Source organism: Muscardinus avellanarius (assembly GCF_963383645.1).
Source record: "Muscardinus avellanarius genome assembly, chromosome: 8".
In the NCBI taxonomy this organism is placed as follows: Eukaryota; Metazoa; Chordata; class Mammalia; order Rodentia; family Gliridae; genus Muscardinus; species Muscardinus avellanarius.
Genome location: NC_137794.1, coordinates 76653141 through 76680864, shown reverse-complemented (window position 1 = coordinate 76680864; position 27724 = coordinate 76653141). Strand labels below are relative to the sequence as shown.

The window sequence follows — 27724 nt, the reverse complement described above, 5'->3', positions numbered from 1 at the left end:
TCATTTTCATTGTTTTATTCAGCCTTACAAACAGTAATAAAAATGCAACCTTTATAAGCAATGAGATTATGTATTTAATACTATCAAAATACCACCCCAAATAAGAATTTACTCTGAAATTAAAAAAAAAATATATATATATATATATATTTTTTTTTTTTAAATTTCAGAGTATATATATATATATATATATATATATATATATATATATATATACATTCAATAATGAGTGCCTCTGGAGGTGTCTTTAAGGTTTGTAAATGCCAAGGAGTTAATTTGCTGTCTTAACAGTATTATGACAGATTCTTTAAAAAAATATAGCTACAGTTATATTTGTCTTAAACATTAAATATTAGCTTTAAGTTGGAGAAATGTTTAGTTTATTTAGTTGAATAATTTTTGCTGATATTTACTAAAATTAAGAGTTTTATGTTATAAATAAAACTCGATCATTTGAAAATATTTATTTTTAATTTTTTTAGTTTATTTATTTATTTATTTATTTATTTATTTATTTATTTATTTTGGTGATACTGGGGGTGGAACCCAGATGCTTTCTATCTCCGAGGTATACTCCCAGACCTATTTTATATTTTATTTGGAAACAGGGTCTCACTAAGTTGCTGAGGCTGACGATCCTCCTGTCTCATCCTCCCAAGCACGGGGATTACAAACGTGCGCCACCACCACGCCTGGCTTGAAAATACTTATTTTGTTTATGAAACTTTATTCATCATTATTTTCACTATAGTGTTCTAACCAGATATTCTTGAATTGTTAAAATAACTCTCAAAAGAGGTATATAAGTCTGATATCTAAATGTATCAGGTTTATAGAAGATAATATTTTTAGAGCTACATTTCTTACACATTCAGAAGTTTTATCTACTGGGAATGTTAATCACTTGAACTGATTTATGGCAGAAAGAGTTAAAAATATGTCAGATTATGCATAGAAACATTAAGTCTATGAATTAAATGAAAGAACAAATAGGTCAGTTCTTTATTCTTGTAACCTAAAGGCAAATAAAATTTCATGTCTTATCTCACTTGGTGGACCAGTCATCAGGAGATTGTTTCTGTTTGCCATCCCACAATCCTACTTAGTTGCACTTAGTACAGCATCTTACAAAGAGTTATTTAAAAATAATCTTCAATGAGCCAGGTATGGTGGCACACGCTTTTGTAATTCCAACATTTGAGAGGCTGAGACAAGAGGATTGCAGTTCACGGCCACCTTCAGCTACTTTTTAGGCCCTTGCAACTCAGTGAGACCCTTTTTCAAACTAAAGAAAAATAAAGAACAAAAAATAGGGCTGAGGGTGTCACTTGGAGGTAGAAGGTTCCTGGGTTCCATTCTCAGTACCACACACACACACACACACACACACACACACACACACACACAAGAATAAAAATAATCTTCAATTAATGAGTGCATATATACATTCAGAAAAATCAAATTTAAAAAAAATTTAAAATGTAAATTTATAATTTGTATCTACTTTACAATTTGTAATTTATAATTTGTAATTAAAATCAACAAAGGCACTTTTAATTTATTAATTGCATTATATTTAATGGTGATATATTAGTTTAGGGAGTGCTTCTATTTTCAAATTTATGCCTAGTTATGGTTTTCAAAAGAAGTAATTATCAGTATGATTCTGTCAGTTTGAGTACATGTCTACTGTAGTTTAATAGAATATATCTGACAATAAAATTATTATAGTCTAATAGAAAATATCTGAAAATAAACATACTTGTCTACTACTCAAATAAATCATTATTCTTTTATATTTTTTTCTTTTTGTCATTTTTTTAAAGAGGGAACATCAGAAGTCATAGAAACAGGTAAATATTTACTGTCTAGAAAGAGGTAACATTGACTTTTAAAAGTAATATGCAAATTTGAAAATCTTTTATAACACTGAGACAATCTCTTAATTGTTAAACTTCTTAGTTTTTCTCATCTAGATAACAGGATAATAATTTTTCTACCAAAAGTCTTAATATTTAAGAAATAAATGAAATAACATGTGTCACATTTCCATCACATAATTGGTTGTCACTCAATAAATATTGATTTCTTTCTTACTCTTGTCTAACAAATGTAATAAAATAATCAATCAAGCCTCTGTTTTGAAAACCGAATCCACTGTTTACTTGGAGATATTATGTAACTTTATTATTGTTTTCACTTTCACTCATGAATTTACTTACACAAGTACCACCCCACACTCAAATTCTTGTTCTCTAAATATAAGAATTGAAAATTCGGTTGTTTTTTTTTCTATTGTATATACTTTAAAGTTAGTAATAAATTCACAGCTCACTCTAGCTTTACCTTCTTCATATAAGAAGAGGGGAAGATACGTGAATGCAGGTGACTGGATGTAAACAGAATGCACATTCTTAGAACACATGGTCTTTCCTTTCAAATGGAAAAGTAGAGCCATGATTGCCAGCTCCTCCACTCATGTTATAAGTCTCATCTCTGACAGTTTACTACAAAAATGAGTAAGAAAATCATGTTGTTTAAGATGAGGATTTATTGTTTCTTCTTCCCTATAGGGAAGAAAAGAAGTGAAAAATCTGAAAAGGAAAGTAAAGGTAAAGACTGACATTTTAAGACATATATACATTAAGTTAGACATAAAAATAAATAACACACATTTTATACCTTAAAAGCAATTCATGAGTGTATGGATGCTGATTTTATAATATGTATCAGAATTAGTTTATTCATGCAAAAGATGGAAGCACTATATTATTAGTAGTACCGAAATGAGATTTAATCCTAAAGGAATTTGGATCCTAAAGCAGTCTCTGCATTTTATTGCTAAATTAGTACCAGTGATTTCTTTTCATCTGACTCCTGAAATGTGAATATTGACTAGAAAAAATTTAATTCCAAATATTAAGATTAAAAATCATATTACTCTAAATTGCCTTTTCTTCTTTACTACAAAAGCATAAGTGAAGTTATATTAAGGAAAAAAGGTAATTTTTAAGAATGAAAAATAATGCAAAGCCCTAAAGCCAACATACTTAAAGGTTTATACCATTTGTAAATAAGTCTCGTATTTCTGTATGTGATATCAACTGATCTGATTAACATATAATGAGTTATTGGAGAGCATGTCTGCATGGCAGTGTCAAAGGATCAATCGATGACAGGCCAAGCTATGGAAAGAAGCATCCACTAATTTTTCTGTTGGTGAAGGAGTTAGAAAAGACATTGCATTGCTCCTTTCCTTCTCTCTCTCTTAACATTGGATTTATTTATTTAGTAACGTATACAATAGGATATAGTAATCATTGATCTCAATGTAGTTATCTGGGAAAAACTTACCAAGGACTTAATTATCCAAGAAATATCTATTGAATCAGAAAGAACATATACTTAGACATGTCAAAATGACTGTCAATAACAAGAAAAGAATGTTTTTGTTTAGCCCCAAATTAAATCAGAATGACCACCGGGCTTGGTGGCCCACGCTTGTTATCCCAGCATTTGGGAGGCTGAGACCTGAGGGTCACGGTTCGCTGACAGTCTCAGCTACTTAGTGAGGCCTTCCACAACTTAGTGAGACCTGGTTTCAAAATAAAGAATAAAAAATAGGTCATAGGGTGTATCTCTGAGGTAGAATGCCCCTGGGTTCCATTCCCAGACCTAAAAAAAAAAAAAAAAAAAAAAAAAAATCAGAATGACCTAGGATTCTATTACTTTGCTTGGATTCTAATTCACTTAATTACTATATTTATGTTATATCTCTGTTTTTGCAAACACAACAAAATCTTCTATTTATAAGTATTAGCTGGGTAGAAATAATTTTTAAATTACTCTTAAAAATATTTACAACTCTTATAATTATGTCCATGTTCATAAAGCTTAGAGTAAAAATAAGAGTTTTAATAAAAATTTATTTTAATAATTCATATTTTAATTTACACTTTTACCCATAGTTCCTACAAAAAAAGAAAGTTTTCAGCTGCACAATGTGACAAAAGGTGAGCTTCCATCTTATAAATATTCAGATACTAGTGTTGGGTGGTATTGCATTGATATTTAACACTATTACTTTAACACTAATTTTTAAAGCAAATAAATCTAGTAGATACACATTTAGAATAATAGCAGAAAAAGTGGACACACACAAAATCTAACAGAAAACTTACATTTCAATTAAAAAAAAAAAAATGGAGCCGGGCGTGGTGGTGCACATTTGTAATCCCAGCATTCGGGAGGCTGAGACCTGAGGATTGCAGTTCGCGGCCAGCCTCAGCTACTTAGTGAGGCCCTCTGCAACTCAGTGAGACCCTGTTTCAAAATGAAGAATAAAAAATAGGGCAAGGGTGTAGCTCGGAGGCCGAATGCTCCTGGGTTCCATCCCCAGACCCACACACACACACACACAAAAAGGCAAATGTGAATCAATCAAAACTATTAACACAAACATTCAACAAATACATACCAGAAGAAAACTTTCTCTATTCTAAGACTATATTAACACGAGTAATGTCAAAAAATGGTACGCCCATAGTAGTGAAAACAAATATAACTGTGATTTATCTATGAGTAAAGAAATTTTAGCCGGGCATGTTGGCAATTTGTAATCCCAGTACTTGGGAGGCTGAGACAGGAGGATTGCAAGTTCACGGCCAGCCTGTCACTTAGTAGGGCCCTCTGCAATTTATTGAAACCCAGATTCAAAATAAAAAAATAAAAAATAGAACTGGGGTGTAGTCAGAGATAGAATATCCCTGGGTAAAATCTCCAATACTGCAAAAAAAAAAAGAAAGAAAGAAAGAAAGAAAGAAAGAAAGAAAGAAAGAAAGAAAGAAAGAAAGAAAGAAAGAAAGAAACAAAGAAAGAAAGAAAGAAAGGAAGGAAGGAAGGAAGGAAGGAAGGAAAGAAAGAAAGAAAGAAAGAAAGAAAGAAAGAAAGAAAGAGAGAGAAAGAAAGAAACTGTAGCAGCAAGGAGTGGTAGCACATGCTTGTAATCTCAGTACTAGCAAAGCTGGCAGGAGGATTGTAGGTTTGGAGGCAGCCTCAGAAATTTAATAAGGCCTTTTGCAACTTAGTGAGACCCTGTTTCCAAATAAGAAATAAAATCAAGTTGGGTTGTAATTCAGAGGTATAATTCCTCTGGATTCAATATCCATTGCCCCCCCACACACACACATGTGCGCGCGCACACACACACGTAATTGTAATTAACATCATGGATATATTTTTATTACAAATTGGTCCTTTAAATTATTTCATAGTAGAAAAATGTCACTACGCAAATAAATGGCAGACAGATGCTCTTCTCCTGCAAAAAAATGATCAATTTGGGTGATATTATTATCATGAAACTATAAATAAAATTTGTGGCTGAATTACATAGTCCAGATGGCATACTTTTATGAAAAATCAGCTAATTAAAAGCATGTTGTAAATTCTAAGAGACTAAGTAAACATTACATAACCAAGCCAACTATTTTCATTCATACTAAATATATAGATCTCCAGTGAAGGGATGAAAGAACCTGCTTTCCACTGATTGACTTTTACTGCTTGGTATTGTGTGCATACCTGAAAGGCAGGGCATACTAGACATTTGATTAATCTTATAATTACTAACAACTTAGACATAGTCATCAGTAATATTAAAGGGTAAACTTTGCAATAAAAGAACAGATTACATTTGTGAAATGCTATAAGAATCAATTTTCATATTGCAACTTTCTTAAGAATATTGCTTAATATCATTTTGAGACAGTCAGCAAGAAGGGTGAGAAGAAATGAATAAATTAGGAAATCCATATCTATATCCTTCCTTACCACATTTTTTAAAAATTTATGTCTTATCTTAGCCCAATTAGCATGACTCTTTAAAGACAAGTGCACTGAAGGGAAGTCTGGCAAATTCATGTTTACATGGTAGAGATAGGATTTTGTTCCAAGTCCAAACTGTTATGACTCCAGAGATTGTAAGGATTAAGTCTATTTAAACACACTTTACTATTATATCACATTGTTAAAACTGTAAGTGAAAGATACCTACCAGAGTGGGCCAGATATAAAATGTGCCCCACTTTGACCCCATGAAGTGGCTTACTGGAAAAATTTTGAGGCCTCCATTGTAGTTCATTGTGCAGTAGATTCAGATATTAGATATATCACCTCTTCTTACCTGTTGTATCGCTATCATTTTTAAGATTTTGTATTTTGAACACACAGTACAGAAAATTATTGAATTTGCAAATACAATTCCAACTCAGAGGAAGCTGGAAAATGACACCATTTTATTCATTCTTTCATTCACAGATCATCATATCTCCAAATTTATTTTATTCCTTTCGATTTATTTATTTATTTATTTATTTATTTATTTATTTATTTATTGGTGGTACTGGGGTTCCTGGAAACCCTTCTACCTCCGGACTACACTCCCATGGGCTACACTCCCAGACCTATTTTATACTTGTTTTTTAATGTGGAAAAAGGGTCTCTTAAGCCAGCGAGGCTGGCTTCGAACCAACGTGATCCTCCTGTCTCTGCCTCCCAAGCGCAGGGGATTACAAGCGTGCGCCACCACGCCCGGCTCTAAATTCTTTTTATAATCAATGCTTGTATTTTTAGAGGAAATATAACAGCATGTTTAGTCATAGTTAAGTATTTATCTGAATTACTTTTTAATGTTATACATGAGGATTGCTGCTATATCACTAAAATAGTATATCCCAACAGACAATGTTTCTTAAAAATACCATCTATTGCCATAATCTACTTTTTATAAATTTGTGATTCTTAGGGTACATAGGCAATAGGGAAGTGTATTTGCTCCTTAATTCTTAGTCAACAAAAAGAAAGTTAAAGTATATTAAGTACACTTATATATTCCATTGATACATATTGAAAATTCTTTGCATTTATCTCAAACAAAATTTGTGTTCATTTTTTTTAGCAGAAAAACCTGAAAAAGTATCAAGTAAGTACTGTTTGTGTTAAAATTCTCTTTGGTACCCATAGCAATTTCAAACTAAAATATAAAGTTTTATTTTTAATGAGTTGAGAAATTAAATCAGTCATACTAATTTGTTAGCTTTTATTCTTGCTTGTGATGAAAACATTTTAAACATTTCTATTATTTGAAATTGTAGCTTCTGCCAGAAATATCATGTTTTCAAATAAATGTGACTTGCATTCAAATGCATAAATCTTGTCAGGAGTTGAAGCAAAATAATTCTGTCCCTGCCCCAAACACTCAATCACTAAAACTTTACTGTAGAACACGTGTGGTGGAACAATGATTTTTCTATTTACCATTTTTAGAGTTCATTAATTTTTTTTTTTTGCGGGTCTGGGGATGGAACCCAGGGGCATTCAACCTCCAAGCTACACCGCCTGCCCTATTTTTTATTCTTTATTTTGAAACCGGGTCTCACTGAGTTGCAAGGGACCTCACTAAGGAGCTGAGGCTGTCCGCAAGCCCTGATCCTCCGGTTTCAGCTTCCCAAATGCTGGGATTAAAAGTGTGTGCCAAAATGCCTGGCTTTAGAGTTTATTAATTTAAATATAATTTTAAACCTAGATGACATACGTCTGAATGGGTATAATCTCACATAGTGGAGAGAGACAGAGCTCCCCAGAAACACTTTCTAAATATCAATATTAGGGTACATATAGGGATCCTAAGTGGGATCTAGATCTCTAACTAGAGTTAGGAGGGATTCTAACTCTAAAATTTCCTACAAATTCCCAAATTTTAAGGAAACAACAGTATTCCTTCCCATTTTTCTGAATTTAAAAAGAATGATTCTCAGTCATGCTGCTCAAAACAAATGAAATGTTGATAACATAGGTAATTTTAAATTTCAAGGATATACATTAAGATGGTTAAAAGAAACAGGTGAAAATTACTTGAATATGCTTTATTTCATTCAAAAATATTATTTCGATACATAAAAATATGAGAATGTATTGATTGTATCATTTAATGTTAACATTTTGAAATTATACATTTTACATTTATGACACATTTTAAATTTTACTAGTCACATTTTGATTCCTTATGGCCAAATCTAGTTAGTGGGTACTGCATAGGAATGAGCAGGTTTCATTATTTATTGAGTGTTTGCACTATATCCAATACTTTAGTTAGATTTGAAGAAAGTACAAGAGGATACCTATGGTATGATACTTGTTTTTTTGTTTTTTCTTATTTGCAAGTAATAGAATCTCCCAATGACTTAGAACTGGAAATTATTATGAACATAAAGTATTATCTCAGTGATACAAGGGCACAAATTTTAGTGAATCTTCAGGAAAGCGTTCCTACTCCACACTTTTCCTATCAGTAAAAGTAGTGTGAGCATACTGCAGGAAAGAGTTAATCTCTTGAAGAATGGTTAGAATTTAATAACTAGGACAAAGGATAGAAGTGGGTAACTAAGAAAGCATAGTAGATAGAAACAACCAAAAAGGAATGGAGTTGAGGGCTAGAAAGAAAGAAGGGAGAGATAAAAATATGAAGGGCGAAATTGTGAAGTGGAGAACATGCAAGCCAAAGGACTTATTATTACAGAAAATTATGCTTTACTTCATATTATGAAGTTAGAAAAACAAAGAACTATTGTGACAAAATAGTAACAGTAGTAATAGAGTAATAAATGAAAGGAGAAAAAAAATGAAATACATATCAATTTATAAACCATCATAAAGAATGCCCAGAAATATCATGGACTAATATATTTCATTGTTCCTCTGAGTGCATGAGGATTATTTTCTCTGTAATAGTCTTTTTTCATGCCTTTTTAGGGGCAGTCATCAGAAATTGCCTCAGATACTTGTAGAGTTTACTAAATACAATTTATACTAAACAATAATCATTCAATTCATGATTATGTGTTATTTTTTTAGTAAAAAATGGGGGAATCTTCTGTGAGACTTCTTATAGTTTTTGGTCATTTCTTTACTTGGCTAAAGGGAGTTCATAAAATAGTAATGCTTTGAGTCCATCACTCCTTCCTACTCATATTTTCTAATCTACTCAGTACCTGATCTCTCATCTACTGGCAGGATCTGATTCTCTAACCAAATTAGGCTATGCTTCCAGCTTTGGTGATGAATGCACAGAGACTGTCCTTTAGACCCAAATTTTGGTGGAGACACAGGGAGGGGCTGCTAATGCACGGAAAGAACTAGCATGGATAAAGACAGGTATCTTTTCTTGAATTCCAGGAATTGAGTCTTGACTGAGATGCCTGATGCCATCCCAGGTGGACAAGCATATAGAATGTCTAGAATTTTATTATGTATATGTTTGTGGGGGGAGGGGCAGATGTGGCCAAGACTTGTCAATGCATAAGCACTGATCACACCAGTATAAATAATATGCTCCATAATTCACTTATGATTCAATCAGTGCCTTGTGGGAGGTTGACTTTTGTTAAGGATGTAGGTTCCTAATTGCTAAATACCCCTGAGATTTTTAATCATGTATCTTTTTTCTTTATACATATGGCAAATAGCAATAAATTATTTGCATTTCGTGACATTTGGAGGACAATATATGAAGGGGATATGTATTAGATTGTATTACATTTAACAGACTTGTTACTTTTTAAAAAATAAAAGTAAACTCATTTTGACTTTTAAATAATGCAACTATCTCTTCCTGATATTAATATTTTAAATCTTTTGAAAATTTTTGTTTGAAAAATACTATATAGCCTAAAATATTATTCTCTCAGGCTGTACCAAACCATGAAATAAAATAAAGGAAAGAGAAAAATGCATTATTAAAAGGCACTGAGAGCTCAGGGAAGATTTTCATCCAGATGAGACTCAGAGCTCTTAATACATGATAGTGATGGATATTGGGGTAACAAGGGGAAATATTTCATAGGTGTCTATAGTTCTTCTGTTCTTATTTTTGGTACCTAACATTTAACTAAAGCTAAGTTAGCATCTATCTCAAAATAAGTATTCCAAATGGAGTAATGTACTCAAATAGAGGAAGAATACTTCTTAAAATCCTTCTCTGGGGAGGTTTAACTTGGGCATCTTTTCCTGTGACATATTTTCTTCAATCATAGTCAATATTTTACCATTAGAACTTCACCAAAATTACCTGTCTCCTCACTGGTTTGGATCATTAAGTTTTTAAAATCTAATTTTGATAATAGTCCTAGGAAGTAAATATAACCATGATATGGCTACACTGGTAAATTTAATCTATTCTAGAAGGCAACTGCTTCTTAATGAAGTTACAATTATGTCTACTAGAAGTTTAGCCAGCACTTGTATTGAACTTTTTCTTGTATATCATTTTTCATTGTTTAAAAGGCTTTTTAATTATTTATATTCTCACTTTTTAGTATAAATATAATTAGAATAAGAAATTTGTTTGAATATTAGAGTATGATGAATATTTTAGATGTAAAAAGTAAGCTACCTTGAAAATTATCCTGAAGTTTTAAATAAACTTAAAGCAAAATTTAAAAAGATTATATGGATAGAGAAGTTGATACATATTTTCAGAATTTCTATGTTTGGCGTACCTTAAACCAGACAAGCAACTTGTGAATTGTATAGCCATATAGGATTTAGTTTCTTTTACTTGTTTTTTTTAAAAAATGATGGATTGTAGTCATATATCTTAATGGAGTAGAAGATGGTAGAGACATACATGCACACATAACTCAATCATCCTTTACTCAACTCCCATCCCATTTCCTACATCATGTACATTAGGAAATTTCCTAATCCCCCTCAGTTTGGTTGCCTTATTTGCTCATCTATACTTTCTCCTTCTTAATCTAGAGTTCCTCCTATGACTCATTTTTCTCCCTAGCTTCTGCATATTAGGGAGAGCATCCAATTTCTTATTTTTTGAGACTGACTAATCTCACGTGGCATAATGTTCTCCAATTCCAACCATTTCCCTGTAAATGACATAAATGTGTTCTTCTTTATGGCTGAGTAAAATTCCACTGTGTACATATCACATAGTTTTGTAATTCATTCATCTGTTGATGGACATCTTGACTGGTTCCATAGTTTGGCAATTGTGAATTGTGTGGCTATGATGCATGCATATCTATGTTCATAGGATTTATTTTAAAAGAAAACATTTAATCATAACTAAACATAATTTGTCATTAATAAAATCATAAACTATTCCTATTTATTGTATGCTCCTGCATACAATTTTTCAATATTATTAGCTAGAATTTCTCTGGAAGCATGTAATTCCCAATGGAAGAGATTTTTTTACCTTTTCAAATAATGCTGTTACTATTAATTGGTCAGCAGATTGTAAAATGATAATCCAATGTCCCAAAATAACTACTTTTGTTAATTCCTAAAAGCAGACAGAACATACTTGTCTTATGTTAAAATTATCTTCCGTTCCCTTTCTTAAAATTGCTGACATTTTCTAAGGCGATCAATGTAAAAGTAACTTAAGAGTTAATTCTTCACTAAAAGTAATCACATTATCTCAGACTAATGAAGTTACTGATAGAAAACAGCGAACAATTATTTAATGGTGATATATCAACATTTTTATTGTTAAATAGGTAAATCAATTTTATCACTGCACAACATATACCAGTCACATTGCTAGCACTGTATGAGAAAGATTGATAGTCCAATTTTCAGTCAGAGAACCAGTCTTGAAATGCAACACTTAATTTTACAGATGAATTCAAATGGTATTATTTATGCCAGTTATTACTAGATTCATTTGTCTAAAATTAGAGCATAATGTTGCCCCATAAATAAATGGCTTCATAGGGTAGTGGCTGATACCAAGAAAATTATCTTGAGGAATCCTTGTTTTCAGTCATGGCTTAGGAGCTATGTCAGCTTGAGAAAGTTACTTAACATGCCTGTGATTTTATAGACTTATTTAAAAAATTTAAATAACAGTATTTACTTCAGAGAAAATTGTGAATAATTAAATAAGATTAAACAGTAGTGTGCATAAGTAATGACTGGCTCTTAATAATTGATTATTAATTGTTACCTAAGAGGATATAGATGATAAGGACAATGGCAATTATTTTGCATGATGTCTCTAACTAGGGACAGATTTCATTTAGGCTATTATGTCAAAATGGATGATACTATAAAATGAAATAAGAACAAGGAACATCTCACTGATTTTTCATTTGATTGAAAATCATCTCACTTTTTAAAATAGGATGATTAAATTCATGGAGGTTTTGTGTCAGGATAATAGAAAATGGAGCAATTGCTTTTTTGGCTGAGCCATTCTGAATATTCACTAGTTTCCACACATATCACCGTGATCACCCCTTTGCCTGACCCCAGAGGAAGTCAGTGTACAAGGCACATTGTTGAAATGTTTGTCATTGTTCATTGTTAAGCTTTGGGTTCCAGCCATGTGGCCTTATTCGTTTATGGGTGATGTTAAGTTATTCTGACACTGCCCTCAAGACAGTCATCTCTTATCCTCATAGTGACATGACAGACACCCTGAGAAGATTGCATACATTTATTGAACACCCTTGGCTTTACTGTGGTGTACAAAATTCCAAATGCAAGCTGTGTCTGCATACTTTATTATTCCCTGAAGACAAACTCAAAAATTCTGTGGATATTGCTCACTGTGCCAGCTAATTTTCTTGAAAAATTTATGATCATGTTAAATAATAGCATGCACAGAAATAGGCTCTCAGACTGGAGGGCTAGAGTAAACAGGCTGTCCACTGTTGCTTTGAACTAGTGTGGACTTGTAGGATTCCTTAAGAAAATGCAAACTCACAGAATGAGGATCCTGGATATTTACCAATGAATATCTCTTGAAACTGGACAAATCAGAATAAATTGCTAATAGAGGTAAACATGCTATAACTATGCTGCTATGCATGCATGCATTATTTAGGTAGTTTTTATTTATCATATTTGCTAAGAGCATGCAAAGCAGCCTGGGCACTACACAGGGAATTGGTATTGCTAAAATGAGAAAGGCAAAATTAACAATCTCTGCCTTGTCTATGGATTCTTTAAAATTTATCCTTGCTCGAAGTTAAAATCTCTTTTAATGTTTTTGCATTCTTCCCACTACTATCCTCCCATTCTTAGATCAAGAAGCATTGCTCTCCCAACATTGGCCACTGCAAGATTTCCTTTGGCCCCTCCCTTCCTGCTTCTCCTGGACCTTGCTCCTCTCAATCAGGCATCTCCTATTCCTGCTCTAAAAGGATCTACCTCTGTCTACCCACAAATAATTCTTTTTGTAAAGTTTCCTTAGTCTTTCTGATACCCAGGGTTATTGTACTTTTGTTTTACCTTTAATTAAAAATACACTTCTAAAATAAATATCCCACAATTATTCACCTATCTTCAGCTTAAAACTCTACGCATCCTAGAGATTCTCCTCCCACCCTGATATTTTCCTCAAATAGTTCTCTTAAAGACCACCAGCAAACTCCAAATCACAAAATTTAATTACTTTTTCTCACCTCTCTGATGTACTCTACCCATGTGTCTACTACCCTTTAAAAAGTTTATTTTTCTTTTCCTTTGGGTTCCATAACATCAGACACTTTTTTCATTCTGAGTATATATCTTTGGTGTTGGGTCCCTGCTTCTTTTCCCCAGAAGCTGAATTCTTGCATCTTCAGCTCCCTCATCTTCACTCTTGCCCAGTGAAGTCATGCAGTATTGCTACTTATCCTGCTATCTACCCCCTTATGAATTACAACTAAAAGTGTTCTGAAGCCTCGTGCTCTCAGCTCCTCTCACACACTTTCAACCTCCATCTTCACCTTGTTCTGCATAAGTTTCTAACTAACCTTCCTCTCACATCCTCCTCCTTCCACTAATCTTTACACTTCTTCTAAATCCAAAAATGAAATTCTCTATGGCCACTTGATTTCTATTGTGAAGTCATTTAGAAATAAAGCCTCAAGTTCTACCCTGGCTAATCACTGACTCTTGTTTCTGAGCCTAATTCAGTTGTCAAGTCATCTGTGCTTTCACTCTTTATCCCCTGAATAAGTGCAGTCTCAATTCAACAGACCCCTTTCTGTTTTCTGACATTCTTCCTTTTTATTTCTACTAATAGATTACATTTTCAAAAATTTCCCATTGATTAGGTCATTTACATAAGAAATGTTCAATATTTCTTCATTGCAAACTAAGATTAAATTTGAATTTTCTAAGCCATGCATCTAGAGTCTCTATAATCCATATATAAACTACATTGTTTGGATTTTATATCATTTTCTATACAGATTATAGGTTCCAACCCAATCCCATGTTTCATGTTCTTGATATTCCTGTGTTCTAGATTAGTCCTGTTATTCTGTTTTTATAGACTCTTTTTCTTACATGTGACTATCCAATTCCATATGATTTCTCAAGACTATCTCCTTAGGATAATTTCCATCAAATTCTTTGATCTACATAAGTGGAAGTGACCAGCATTGAAAATACCTCACATCTATTTTGCCAATTGTCGTAGGTTACTGTGTAGTCCACACTTGTACTTGTTTGGGTACTTGTCCATTTTATCTTCTAAGCAATATCCCATTCCCTTTTTTAGATGCAAAGAGAGATGGAATGGTTTACTGGAGTGAGCTTCTAAAAGTTGAGGAAAATTATCTTCATGCTTTTCTCCAGCTCTTTTTCAAGAATTTCTTATTTGAATCCTCTGCATCTTTTTTCTGTAAAATGGAGATTTTTCTACATAGGTGTATTGTGCAACATAAGCAAAAACATATCTGTAATGTGTCTGGCACAGTAAAAGAGCTCATCATAGTTCTTGTGCTTATTGCTACAAATTTCTTAAAACAATAAATAAAATGTCAAGGTAATTTTTTTAGATTGGTAAGATTGAATTTCTATTAGTGGTGGAAAGATAATATTTAAAATTTTGTTTCTAGAATGTGTAAATGAAATCCCTACTCGCCTCCCCAAGATACTGTCACATAGCAAGAACATGTATAAAAGACACCATGGATGAATGGACTATGAAATGTAGTCTTATAAATCTAGTAAACTCACATTTAAAAAATTCATTTTATACTTTTATTGGTGCATTGTAGAATTAATTTTATTAAAAGACTAGAATTCTAAAAAATTTGTCTAAAGCCAGGCATGGTGGCACATGCTGGTCTAAACTTTTTCTTTTAAATATTATAAAAACATAGGTTATACCATAAAATAAACACAATGAATTATATCACTTATATGATGAAGAAATGGAGATTTCAATCCCTTATGAGAAAAGCTATAAACATAAGCTTCCAGTTAATTCATTTGTATACATATACACACACTATTCACCTCTTTCTCTCTATATATAAAATATATATACATATATACACATAAATGTATAATATATATGTTGTTTATGTGCATGTATATAAATACACACATTATATATGTATATAATGTATATATCATATAACCATATATAATATTAACACAATACAATGTTAAATATATACATATATTTTTTATCTTCTTAAAACTACAATGGAGTTCTCTATAGGCTAATGATACATGAGTATATCATTACTCTATGAGAATATTTATTTGAGATTCTATTGTTTAAAAGAGAAAGTTTGTTTTTTTTTAATTTCAGTCATAATTATCAAAGTTTTTTTTAAGACTGTAGCAATTTGTGTGGAAAAAAATTAAAATAACTGTTGTAGGAGATAGAAATAGAGCCAAGACAAGGTTGCTTGGTGCAAGTGGAAAAAAAAATCTGTATTTTTAGTGTAAAATTTGAAAATTCACATATCAAGCTTATGTATTTACATCTAAATGCAAACCATACCTACCACTGGTACAGAAGCTAAATTTCACATTTCCTCTGAAATTTCTCTCAGCTGGAGATTAATTTGAGTCTCTGTCTATCTAGACACACACATACACACTATACGGTCTCCCTAATATCATTGCTTTTGTCTCTTTAAATCATCACTGTTGTGAACCTAACAGATCCAAGGCCACTGTTGACTCCACTGTGGTAAAGATTTAACCCGATTCTTTCTGAAGAGCCTGCCTGCTCTAAACTTTGGCACTGACTACAGATTAACCTTAGAAATCAGTAAAAAAAAAAAAAAAAAAAAAAATCTCATGCAAAGGGTGAAGAAAATTTCTGGTGTTTTAAGGTTATTATACTTAACCACAAAATAATTTTTTCTCAGAATTGAAAGAGAAACTTATGTTAGACAAGGCAGATTGTGGAACTGCACAAAGAAGTGTTCTCGGGTAATGAGAAGACAAAAGCACTGCTGCAGAAATCAACAAAGTCCAGGCCTCTCTATGATGATCATTGCATTGCTTTTACTAACTAGATGCTATTTTAACAACCCAAGAATCTACAGCCCAAATTCAGTAAGGAATAAAAGAATTATTGAAAATTGAATCCTTCACAGCAGATGCTCAAAACACTAGACATTTGCAACTCCATAGCCAGCCCCCACCACAAATCAACCCATAAAAACAACTTTCTGTAATCTTCAGCTGACCAGAGCCTCCTGGGCATCTTGTGAGTCTAGGAGTGTACCAGCTCCTTCCAAGTCAGTGTGTTCTAATATCCCATCGTGTACTAACCTCTCACATTCACTTGTACTTGGTACTTCTAATCTCCCTGCTGAACCTTATTTACATTCAATGCCTTTAGTGAAGCCTACTTGCCAAAAGAATTGTTCCTGTGCTACTAAAATACTTTACCAGTTGTTTTTCTGAAACCATTCTCTTATGGTCTAGGCAAATATATATATATATATATATATATATATATATATATATATATATATATACACATATATATATAATCTATATATAATTTATATATAATTTAATTTATATATAATTTATATAAATATAAATATATTATATATTATATATTATATATATTTTATATATTTTATATAAATGATATATATGTCATTTATATCAAATATATATCATTTATATATAAAAATAAAATATAATTTCTTTTCTGACCAACGTTCCCTGGCTATGAAATTCAGTAAAGAATACTTAGCCTGACATATAAGACTTTTCATAGGATGACCTTATCTAATCCCTCTAGAACATTTCTTGTGCTCCCTGAATATTCTCTGTCCTTTGAAATCTCTAATCTTTCTTCATTTTGTTTTCTTCTCTTTCAACTTGACTCCTTCCATCAGACCATTTTAAGGCCCATTTCAAATCTGACTTTCTTCATAGATCTTTTCCTTGATTTTCCCTCCCAAACAAGCAGATCAGTCTATTAAAATCCGATTGGCACGTTTTTGGTACTTCTTTCACTGTAATGATGGAAACTTTTGAAAGTCAAGCATTTGTTTTATCAAAACTGCCAGTCAGTGTGTACATTGTAAGTGTAAATGGGTGATAAGTGTTCCATTCCCTTTTTGTATTCTGAGCTGTGATGATGCAGTAAAATTATTCCTTGTTCAGTAAGTTACTGTTGCTACTAAGTTGCTTACACAGAAATTGCCTCTACATGACAACTGGCCTAGGCTCGCAGTTTACCTTCAGAGTTTCTATTAGGTTCCAGTTAGTCTTCCTAACTCAGACAGAACTAAGTGCTTCAGCGTTTTTACCCCGTATATCCCACTGTGTCAGAATAGAACTTTAAGAAACTAAGGTTTTTATTCTACTCATATTTATTTCTCTAGGGGGAATAAGTGGATCCAGAAAATAATGATCTTGGTTTTAGGTTTTCTATAATATACAAAAATAAAATGAATTGCTCCTGAGGATAAGGACTGAGCTTCCATTCTGTTTTGTATACATTTTCCATTGGAATAAGCAAACTCTTACTGAAAGATATTTCTCCCATTAAGGCACTCCGATATTATTTTAAAAATATAGATACTATGTTATTTTAATACATCATTTAACTATTTGTGCTTTTTCTTTTATAGCTGCTGATTGGACATGTTAAGGCCATGGTCATTTTATCTAGTATTTAATTAAGCCTCTATTAAAATATTATTTCAAACAGATCAAGTCAAAACATTAATAATATACTCTATAAATACTAGTAATTTTGTTTTTTTGACATTTTGTTCTTTTACATATTAACATTTCACCACATAGGTCACCCTTCCTTTCTACTGGAGAAAATTGCATACTGACCTATTTTACCCATTTTCTGTTAATGAATAGGTGATATGCAACGTCCAAATAAATAGTACAAAACTGACTCTCTTTTAAATAATTATAAGCACAAGAAATTTGCAATTAAAATTAAAATATCACTCAATTATTTGTTAGAATTATCTCTGACTTAAAGTTACTTCCACATTATGTCGGCATATTCCTATCAAATGCACAAAAGACCAACTAATTATCAGAGTACATCTTAAGTCATTAATTATGTATGAGATTTAGTTCAAATTTAATGCACTTTTCTTCTGGTTTTTTTGAAAATTTATGTTAGTCTTTCATCACTGACCAAAATACTTTAAAGGTACAACGTAGAGGAGGAAAGAGTTATTTTGACTCATACTTTTAGAGGTTCGGTTTATGGTCAGCTGACTCCAAGGCAAAAACATCACAAAAGGAAGAGCATGACAGAGGAAAGCGGCTCAGTTCATGGTAGCCAGGAATCAGAAAGAGAGAAAGAGGAAGGAGTCGGGAACACACATTGTTCCTAAGGCCAAGTCCCCAGTGAACTACTTTCTCCAACCATGCCTCACATACCTACACTGACCACCCAGCAAATCCATTCAGATTAATAATTTTACAATGGATCGATCCACAGATGTGTTCAGAGTCCTCATGATTCAATCCTTTCTCTTTCGAACATTGCTGCAACATGTAGTTTGCGGGACATTCCAGATCTAAAACTTAATGGATAAAATTGACAGATAAAAATGTATAAATTTAAGATACGCATCGTGACGCTTTGATATACATATGCCTTGTGACATGACTACTGAAATTAAGCTAAATCCCATACCCACCACTTCATATAGTCACTGTGTTTGTGTGCGTGCATGTGTGCGTGTGTGTATGTGTGCACACGCAAATGGTAGTAGTGGGGAAAACTTAAGATCCACTATCTTAGAAAATGTCAGGTCAGCAATGTACTAAATATTTACATAGATATTTTTCCACAAATGGAGTTGCTGGAATATATGGTAGTTATCTTTTTAATTTTCTGAGAAGTCTCCATCATTTTATAACAATTACCAGTTTATAATTCTATCAGTAGTGCGTAAAAGTTCTCTTTTCTCCATATCCTTGCCAATGCTTGTTAGTTCACTTTCTATCACAACCATTCTGGCAGATATAATGTGATATCTTATTTTCATTTTATAATAATTAATGCTGTTGAGTACATGTTTATGTACATATGGATCATTTGTGTGCTTTTTTGGATTCTCTTTAACTGCTTTATTATTGTCTATTAACTTATATGAGTTCTTTATGTTGTATTTTAGATATTAGTCCCAAATTTAATAAATGGCTTTCAAATATTTGCTTTTATTTCATTGGTGGCCTTCTTATTATGTTGACTTTTCTGCTTAGAAATTTTTAATTTGATGTAATCCTATTTAATTGCTTTTGGTTTTGATTCTGGTGGTTTTGATGTGATATCAATAAAATCAGTGCCAAGATCACTTTCAAGTGTTCTTTTTATCCTAAGATTTCTATGATTTCAGATTTTTGCATTCAAGTATTTAATCTCTTTTTATTTGATTTTTGAGTGTGGGGCAAAATAACTGTCCAGTTTCACTCTTTTGTATGAGATATCTAGTATTCCTAACATAATTTATTGAAGAAACTACTTTGCCCACTGTGTATTCTTGGCACACTTGTGGAAGACTAGTTGCACACAAATATGCAAGGATTCATTTATGGCTTTTAAAAATTGTCAGAAAGGCCAAAATTTCTGAATTGATCTGCTAATAAATATGTGCATGGTTTTTCTTGATCTTGCCTGTGTATATAAAGCCATTTAGCTCAAAGTTTCTAGATTCAATATACAATCATGTTTTATGGAAGATGTTTTAAAAGTCAGAGGAGGAAAGAGATATTTGCAAAGGATTGGGGTGGAGGTAGGAGTAGTGGTAGGGTCACTGCACACTCTTCTTGGATCAACTTTTGCCAACCTGCTGACCTTGACAGAACACAACAGCACTGCCCTCCACATCTGGCTCCAAGTCAGAAAAGAACCTTTGTTGTTGTTGTTGTTGTTGTTGTTGTTGTTGTTGATGTTGTTGTTGTTGTTGTTTGTAAACTCTTATTTATGGAAACACTAGATGCGTTATGCTTTTATAAATTAAGATAGCTTGGAACTCTTAAAAATTTTTAAATACAATATTTTTCTTTGGGAAAACTGAAAAAATGTTTATTGCTTATGTGTCCTTTTCTACATTCTAGAAGAAGATCTAGAAGATATGCCAGCTTCAAAGATACCTAAAGGTGAGTTTGTTATCTTTGGTTCAATTACACATTTTCTTTCAAAGCTGTAACATTTTGTCTATTTAGTTTTATTTAAATATTGATCATGTAGTCCTCAGGATCTCTAGGCAACATTTACTTGGTAGATTTATTATTTATTTATTTAATTCATATTGGAGGCTGAATCCAAGAGAATTCTACCTTCAAGTTACTGCCCCAGCTGAATTTTATTTTTTATTTTGAGATGTGATCTCACTAAATTGCTGAGGATTTTATTAAATTGCTGAGGCTGGCCTCAAACGTGTGATACACCTGTCTCAGTCTCCAACATAGGCTTATTTTTTAAAATAAAACATTTAAAATATCATTCAGAAAATATTTCTTCTGGAACATAAGGTGTACAGTAATCAGTACATCTTAATGAGGTACAAGATGGTAGAGGCATACAAACACATATCACTTATTTAGCCCTTCTGCAATTCGCACTCCTTTCTCTCAACCTTCCTTCCTTCTCATGATTGGCTTATTGGTTGACTTTGATATGTTTATGAATCTACATCATGTACATTAGGGAATTTTCCTCTTCCTTCCTCCAATACCCGTCAGTTAGGTCACCATATTTGCTCATCTATGGTTTCTCCTTCTTTGCCTAAAGTTTCTTCTACTACCCATTTTCTCCCTAGCCTTTGCATATTAGGGATAGCATCGGGTTTTTTACTTTTTGTGACTGACTAATCTCAGCATAATGTTGTCCAATTCCATCCATTTCCCCGCGAATGACATAATTTTTTTATGGCTGAGTAAAATTTCATGTGTGCATGTTCCATAGTTTGAAATCTATTCATCTGTTGATGGACATCTGGGCTGGTTCCATAGTTTGGTCATTGTGAATTGCTACCAAGGAGTGGTATAGCTGTGTCAATTTTTAGACTTCTAAGGACTCTCTACACTGATCTCCATAGCGATTGTACTAATGAACATTCCCACCAACAATATATGAGATCCTCTTTCCCCACATCCTCACCAGCATTTATTATTGTTTATATTTTTGATGATTCCTATTCTAACTGAAGAAATATGAAATCTCAGGTTTGTGTCAACAGATAAATGGATAAAGAAAATGTAATATGCATGCACAATGGAACTTTACTCAGCTATAAAGAAGAATCAAATTATATCATTTTCAGGAGAATGAATGGAATAGAGAATATTATGCTAAGATCAGCTAGGTCAGAAAGTCAAATATCATGCATATTCAAGCTAGAGAGAAGAATAAGAAACTAAAGGAACTTCAGATAAATGAAGGAGGAAACTAGTAGAATAGTTAAAGGGCATAGTATGAGGGAGGGAAGGAGGGAGGAAAAGAGGCTTAAAGGAGGAAACATTTCTAATAATACCATGACTTTATATGAAGGTATCACTACCAACTTCACTAACATGTATAGGGTATGGTGCCGGGGAGAAAATGTAGTGGGATCCTGAGGGAGACACAGCCAGTATTGTGTGCCTGTATGTTTGTATCACATTGTACCTGCCTATGATGTATAATTAGAATGCATCAATAAAAGTATATTTTTAAAAGTCCTAATTCATAAATATCCATTATATTAAGTCCAGTTTTTTTTATTTGAACAATTGACCATAACATATTATTCTCTTTCTTTTCTCTCCTCTTATATCTGTCTCTAACTTATGCAGATGTATAGGTAATGTCTGAGAAGAAGCTGAATAAAAACCTGTATATACTATAAAAAGGATAACTACTATTTCTTTCATATTTCAGTCCTGTGTAGACATTATCAGTCTCATATATATTTACATAGTAACTATAAATGCATAAGTACTTAGTTTCATGTTTTTGTATTCTCTAGAAGAAACTGAAGATGTGTCTTCCTCCAAGAAGCAAAAAAGTAAGTTTACAATCAGATTAAAATAATTGAATCATTCTTTTAAAGAGTCTATTTAAACTTTAAACCCTCTAAAGAAGTGTTAGAAAAACATTTTAACACAAACATGAAGAATAACATTAAAGTAGGTCATTTATATTTCAAAAAGAGGTTCAATTTTTTTTTTTGGTGTGTGTGTGTGTGTGTGTGTGTGTGTGTGTGTGTGTGTGGCAAGAGGCACAGTTAGAAAATTATGAATAATGACTGAAGTGACATTTCTCACAAGCCATTTTACACAGTTCTGATCCTGGGTGCTCTAGCTGAATCTTGCTTAAATGTGTGTTACTTTCTGTTTTATAATAGATCATTTGAAATGATGTGCTGAACTTTTTATTCTACATCAAGTAGAAGAAATGTAGAAATAGGTTTTAACAATTCAATTGCTTGGAAATAAAAGTTCTCTTTTATTTTTCTAGCTATGTGGCAGGCTCTTAATATTCAGTCTTTAGATTCTTAATTTTAGAATGCAATAAATATGCATATGCAGTTTCAAAATTTAATACTTCATTACTGATTTTATTATCTTAGTACTTCCAAATTAGACATTTTTGTTCTGAGAGTAGCATGATAAATTTTAGATCCATATATGCATTAAAATAAAATCATCACTGGACAGAAGCAATTCTTGAAATGGATATAACTGAATTTGACTCACATAGTGCTTTTAAAGTAAAGAACTAGATATTTATCTGAGGAAATGATGTATCTGGGTTCTGTGCTACTTTTTATATTCATTTCTGGAGTGAATTACTAAAATGCCCTTTACAAAGGCAAATGCTTCCTACTCTGCCTTAATTATTTATTCATTGAAAAAATATTCAGTGCCTACTATGTTTCAAGTATTGCTTTAGATGCTATGAATACTTCAGCAGGTAAGAAAAATAGTCATTATAACACTTCATATAATCAGGCTGTGAAAATACAGGAAAATAAACAGAGTCATGATACTTTGAGGTATTAATGCAAAATACATAAGAAAATCAATTATAAATCAATCTCTGTATGTTTCCAGTTTATAGAGCATCACTTTATCAATTGGTAAAAATAAATGTAAAAATTCAAAGTTTGTTACATAAACACATAAAATATCTTATTTCATAAATAAATATTTAAAAAGCTCAATAGAAGTAGGTAGGTAGTATCAATGACAATTTTCTGGTTAAGCTGTTTTGCTGCAGTTTTACAATATTTTACCAGTGGGGAAAACTGGGTGGAAGTACATAAGATTGCTCTGTATTAATTTTTGCAATAGCATGCAGGTCTACAATTATCTCTAAATAAAAATTTTAATTAAAAATAAATGAAACAATTTAATATTATAATGAAATAGTTCAAGTTAAGTTTAGGGATTTACTGTATCAGAACAATATTTCCCATTTATTCTCTTACTATAAAGTGATTCTATGGCCTGATATTCCTGAACCTTTCATGTAAGCTCTAGATTTTAATCCATAATAATAGTTTAATTAATAGCTTATTTAGTGTCAGTGAAGTAAATGTATCAGGACAGTAGACACATTTCACAGGGTAGAGCTAGAAAGTAATCAGCCATTTATAGGATCTCTATTTTAGCACATGTTTCCATGCTTCCTGGATTCTGGCTTTATTGACAGCTGTCTCTGTAGTCTGCCCAACTCCTAATCCTACAGCTTCCATAGTCTGGGTTGAGGAACGTTATTTTGCTATACATTTGAAGCTAGATTTTAAAAAAGGAAACAATTCTGAATGATATTCTGTGAAAAGTAGAAAAGTTAAGCCGGGTATGGTGGCACATGCTTCTAATCCCAATACTCGGGAGGCTGAGACAGGAGGATCACACATTTGTGAACCTCAGCTACTTAGTGTGCCCTCTGCAAAATAGTGAGACCCTGTTTCAAAATAAAGAATAAAAAACAGGGCTAGCAGGGGTAGCTCTGAGGTAGAATGCCTCTGGGTTCCATCCCCAGTAACTAACACACACACACACACAGAGAGAGAGAGAGAGAGAGAGAGAGAGAGAGAGAGAGAGAGAGAGAGAGAGAGAGAGAGAGAGAGGAGAGAGAGGTAGAAAAGTTAAATATAAGTATGTTTAAACTACTTTCATTTCTAAAGACCCAGTGATTGAGGTCACAGAGGCCCTGATGGAATCAGAACACTTTCTTATTGCAGCGCTTGGCTTTCTTTACCCATGCTTTGCTTTATTCTGCCTCATAGCCCAAATCTCAAGTGAATTTGGCCATCCTCCCAGTCTTCCACACACTAGTACCTTCAATTGGCATTCTTTTTCCTGGACTTGTCTGCAAAATATGTATGATCTCCAAGAATTCAAAAGATTAGCATAAAAACCTGTGAAGAGTCATTAGGTGCCCATGATTATAGGGAGAGTTGAACTCTCCATCTCTTAACAATGCTGCTACTTGGGAGCCACCCTGAGTGCAGTTCAAGCTGAAGTCCACTGCACTACCCTCCCTCATTCAGCTTTAACTTTTCTGTGCTGCTTCTGGCTCAGAGCTGGCACCTGGAAGCATTGCCAGAAAGAGTAAGTGGTATGCCTTAGGAGACCTAATTTCTAGATTTAAAAAGTAGAAAAATCTCAAGATTTAAGGAACTACAGGTTCTTTGTGATATAACATATCACACACACACACACACACACACACACACACACACACACACACACAACATCTCTAACATGACATGATAAACTCGTGTGTTGAAACTTGTTCTTATGCAATAATTCCTATGGTGGCAATGCACATCAATAGATTCTATACACTCAGCATTTTGATGGTCTCTGACAGTCCATTTTTATTATAATTTATTAAGGGCTTACCAGGAAGGATTTTAGGTATCTCATCTATGTTGACTCATTTAATTTTTACAACACTTTTGTGAAATGTATATTGTCTTATTTTATGCATGAAGAACCCAAGGCAATTCAAGGTGTGGTAACTTGCTAACAAATGAACTAAATAAACACTTCATAATGATGAGATACAAATGGCTAATAAATAAATGAAAAAAATGTTCAACATCATTATCAATCAGGGAAATGCAAATCAAATATACTCTGAGATTCCATCTAACCCCATTCAGAATGGCAATCATCAAGAAGTCAAAAAGTAATAAATGCTGGTGAGAATGTGGGGAAATTGGAACTCTTTTACACTGTTGGTGGGATTGCAAAATAGTTTAGCCACTATGGAGATCAGTATGGAGATTCCTCAGAAAAGGAAATAGATCCACCAAATAATCTGGCTATACCACTTCTGGGTATCTTTTCAGACTGCAGAATGTAAGCCCATGACTCTTGCACTGTACTACCTCACTGTGCATTGACTCCTCTTGCTCACATTCTGCTAGTTTTAACAGACCATTATGCTTTGTTCTTCAGGTCCTATTAGTTTCTTCCAGTGTGTCTACTTGAACGGGTACAATGGCTACGGCTTTCAGTTTCCTGTCACTCCTGCACAACAGCCTGGAGAGAGCCCTAGCAAACCAAATTCTCCAGGAGAGAAACAACAAGGACAATAGACACGCATCCATGACCCTTCCACGTGCTTGAAGATAGTGTAAAGTAGGATTTTCTATTTGGTCCACAGTGGCACAAGTAATTGAAACCATGCAATCCAGAAGGTTTTGTTTGAAAACATGACACTCTTCTGCCTAATATGGAGAGAAAAAGTGGACAAAGGAACTGAGTAACAATAACAACAACAACAACAACAACAAAATACATGTTGAAGGGTCTAGTTTCAAGAATATGTTACTAGTGTCTGTTGCTTTGGGAGAGGGATGCTTATATTTTTCTATTTCTACTCACTGTAAGGTTGTACACAAACTTGACTTAATATTGGTCTTTTCAATGTAATCAACACAATTACACATTGAAATTCCTGGCATCAGTTATTTATTTTTGAATAGTAACAGACTGCATTCTGGATTTAAAGGGTACAAGAACTTATTTAAAAGAGACTCTTCTGTGTCAGGTGGGTACTAACTCAGTTTACCCAATAAGTTGATGTGGAATAGTTTCATCCTGTTTGTGTCTGTTTTAATTTTAGTTGTGTTGATGCTCTAAAATGGGTAACAGTTGCACCAAAGAGTGCTTTATATGTTCCTTGTGATATTCTTAGAGCTCAAAATATCTCAACTTAGACATGATAAGATGGAAAATAAATGCTTGATGAATCTTAACTCTAAGATTTGTCTTGAGCTACCTTTAAGACATTTACTTCAGAGGAAATGCGCCTTCAATTACCTAGGGATGGTGAAGCATTTGTTTAAAATATAAACAAATGAGATGTAGACTTTTTATATTTCTACACACTGTACCCTAATGAAAATGTCAACTAGATGGAAGTTGATTTATTACCTAACATCAGATTCAAACATTTTTCATTTCACTTTATACATTCTCTCTGTGAAATTGAATGTTATCTTTCACAAAGTAGAAAACATGAATGCCATCCCAGGTTTTTAAGAAAAACACTCTAACTAGATGGCTTCATGAGATGTCTTACTTGCTTGGAAGTTGATGGGTCATCATTACCCATGACTTGGATGACAATTTTTAACCTACTTGATAAGGTATCATTGGAAATGACTTTATGACTTTGTCATATTCATACTGATACAAATACTCACGTTTTTTACAATGTTTCTCTATTGACCTAATAGTCATGTCTTTGCAATCTCTCGTGTTTACAGTTACAAATGAATTTAAGACAAAGTAACTCAGAAAATAATTTGAGTTATTCTTTCTTATATATAATTATCTTCAGCAAATTCTGACCTAGTCAGAACCTACACTAGCCAAGTGATTTATTTTTAAATGCTACAAACAGCTATAGTTTTTAAGACAAAATATAGGTCAGTTTTACTAAAATTCCTTAGGCTAGGTCATCAGTAAAACAACTTTTTTGTTTCAGTATTAATACTGGATTTTTAGTGACTTTCATGAAACAACTTAGTCTCAGCTAGATGCTGGTAGACTAAATTCACACCACAAAAACTGACATTATAATAAACCAGATTAATGCTACTCTTTTTTTAGTGGTATGGAAAATGTTACCTAGAAGTATGAAACTTCAGGTCTCTACAGATGGTACCATCATGTAAATACCCTTTATTTAGTGATATAAACTTAAAGAGTAGGAGAGTGGATAAAGTTTATTGTTGAACTGCTCCTTTACCTGCTCAATTTCACAGGTAAAGAAATAAAAAAAATATGATAGTCATTTTAGATATAAGAGAACAGAATGGTTTATCCACTGAATAGTTATCATTCAATAACTGTTGAGTACTTACTTTTTCTACAATGTGTACTAGGCACTGTACTGTAAAATACAGCAATAAATTCTATTCCCAGTGCTACTCTGACATGGTATGTGACC

The 27724-nt window shown here is 32.7% G+C and overlaps 1 protein-coding gene across 1 annotated transcript in view; it reads left to right on the top strand.

Annotated features, from left to right (window-relative positions):
- Window positions 1-25862, top strand: part of TRDN (triadin) — a gene marked incomplete at both ends in the record, with an annotated part of 326113 nt that extends 300251 nt beyond the window's left edge. Inside the window, 3 exons of the mRNA XM_080700116.1 lie at window positions 20383-20424; window positions 22275-22313; window positions 25723-25862. Coding sequence (XP_080556242.1) covers window positions 20383-20424; window positions 22275-22313; window positions 25723-25862 — 221 coding nt within the window. The remainder of the gene's footprint in view (window positions 1-20382; window positions 20425-22274; window positions 22314-25722) is intronic.
- Window positions 25863-27724: the final 1862 nt, after the last annotated feature.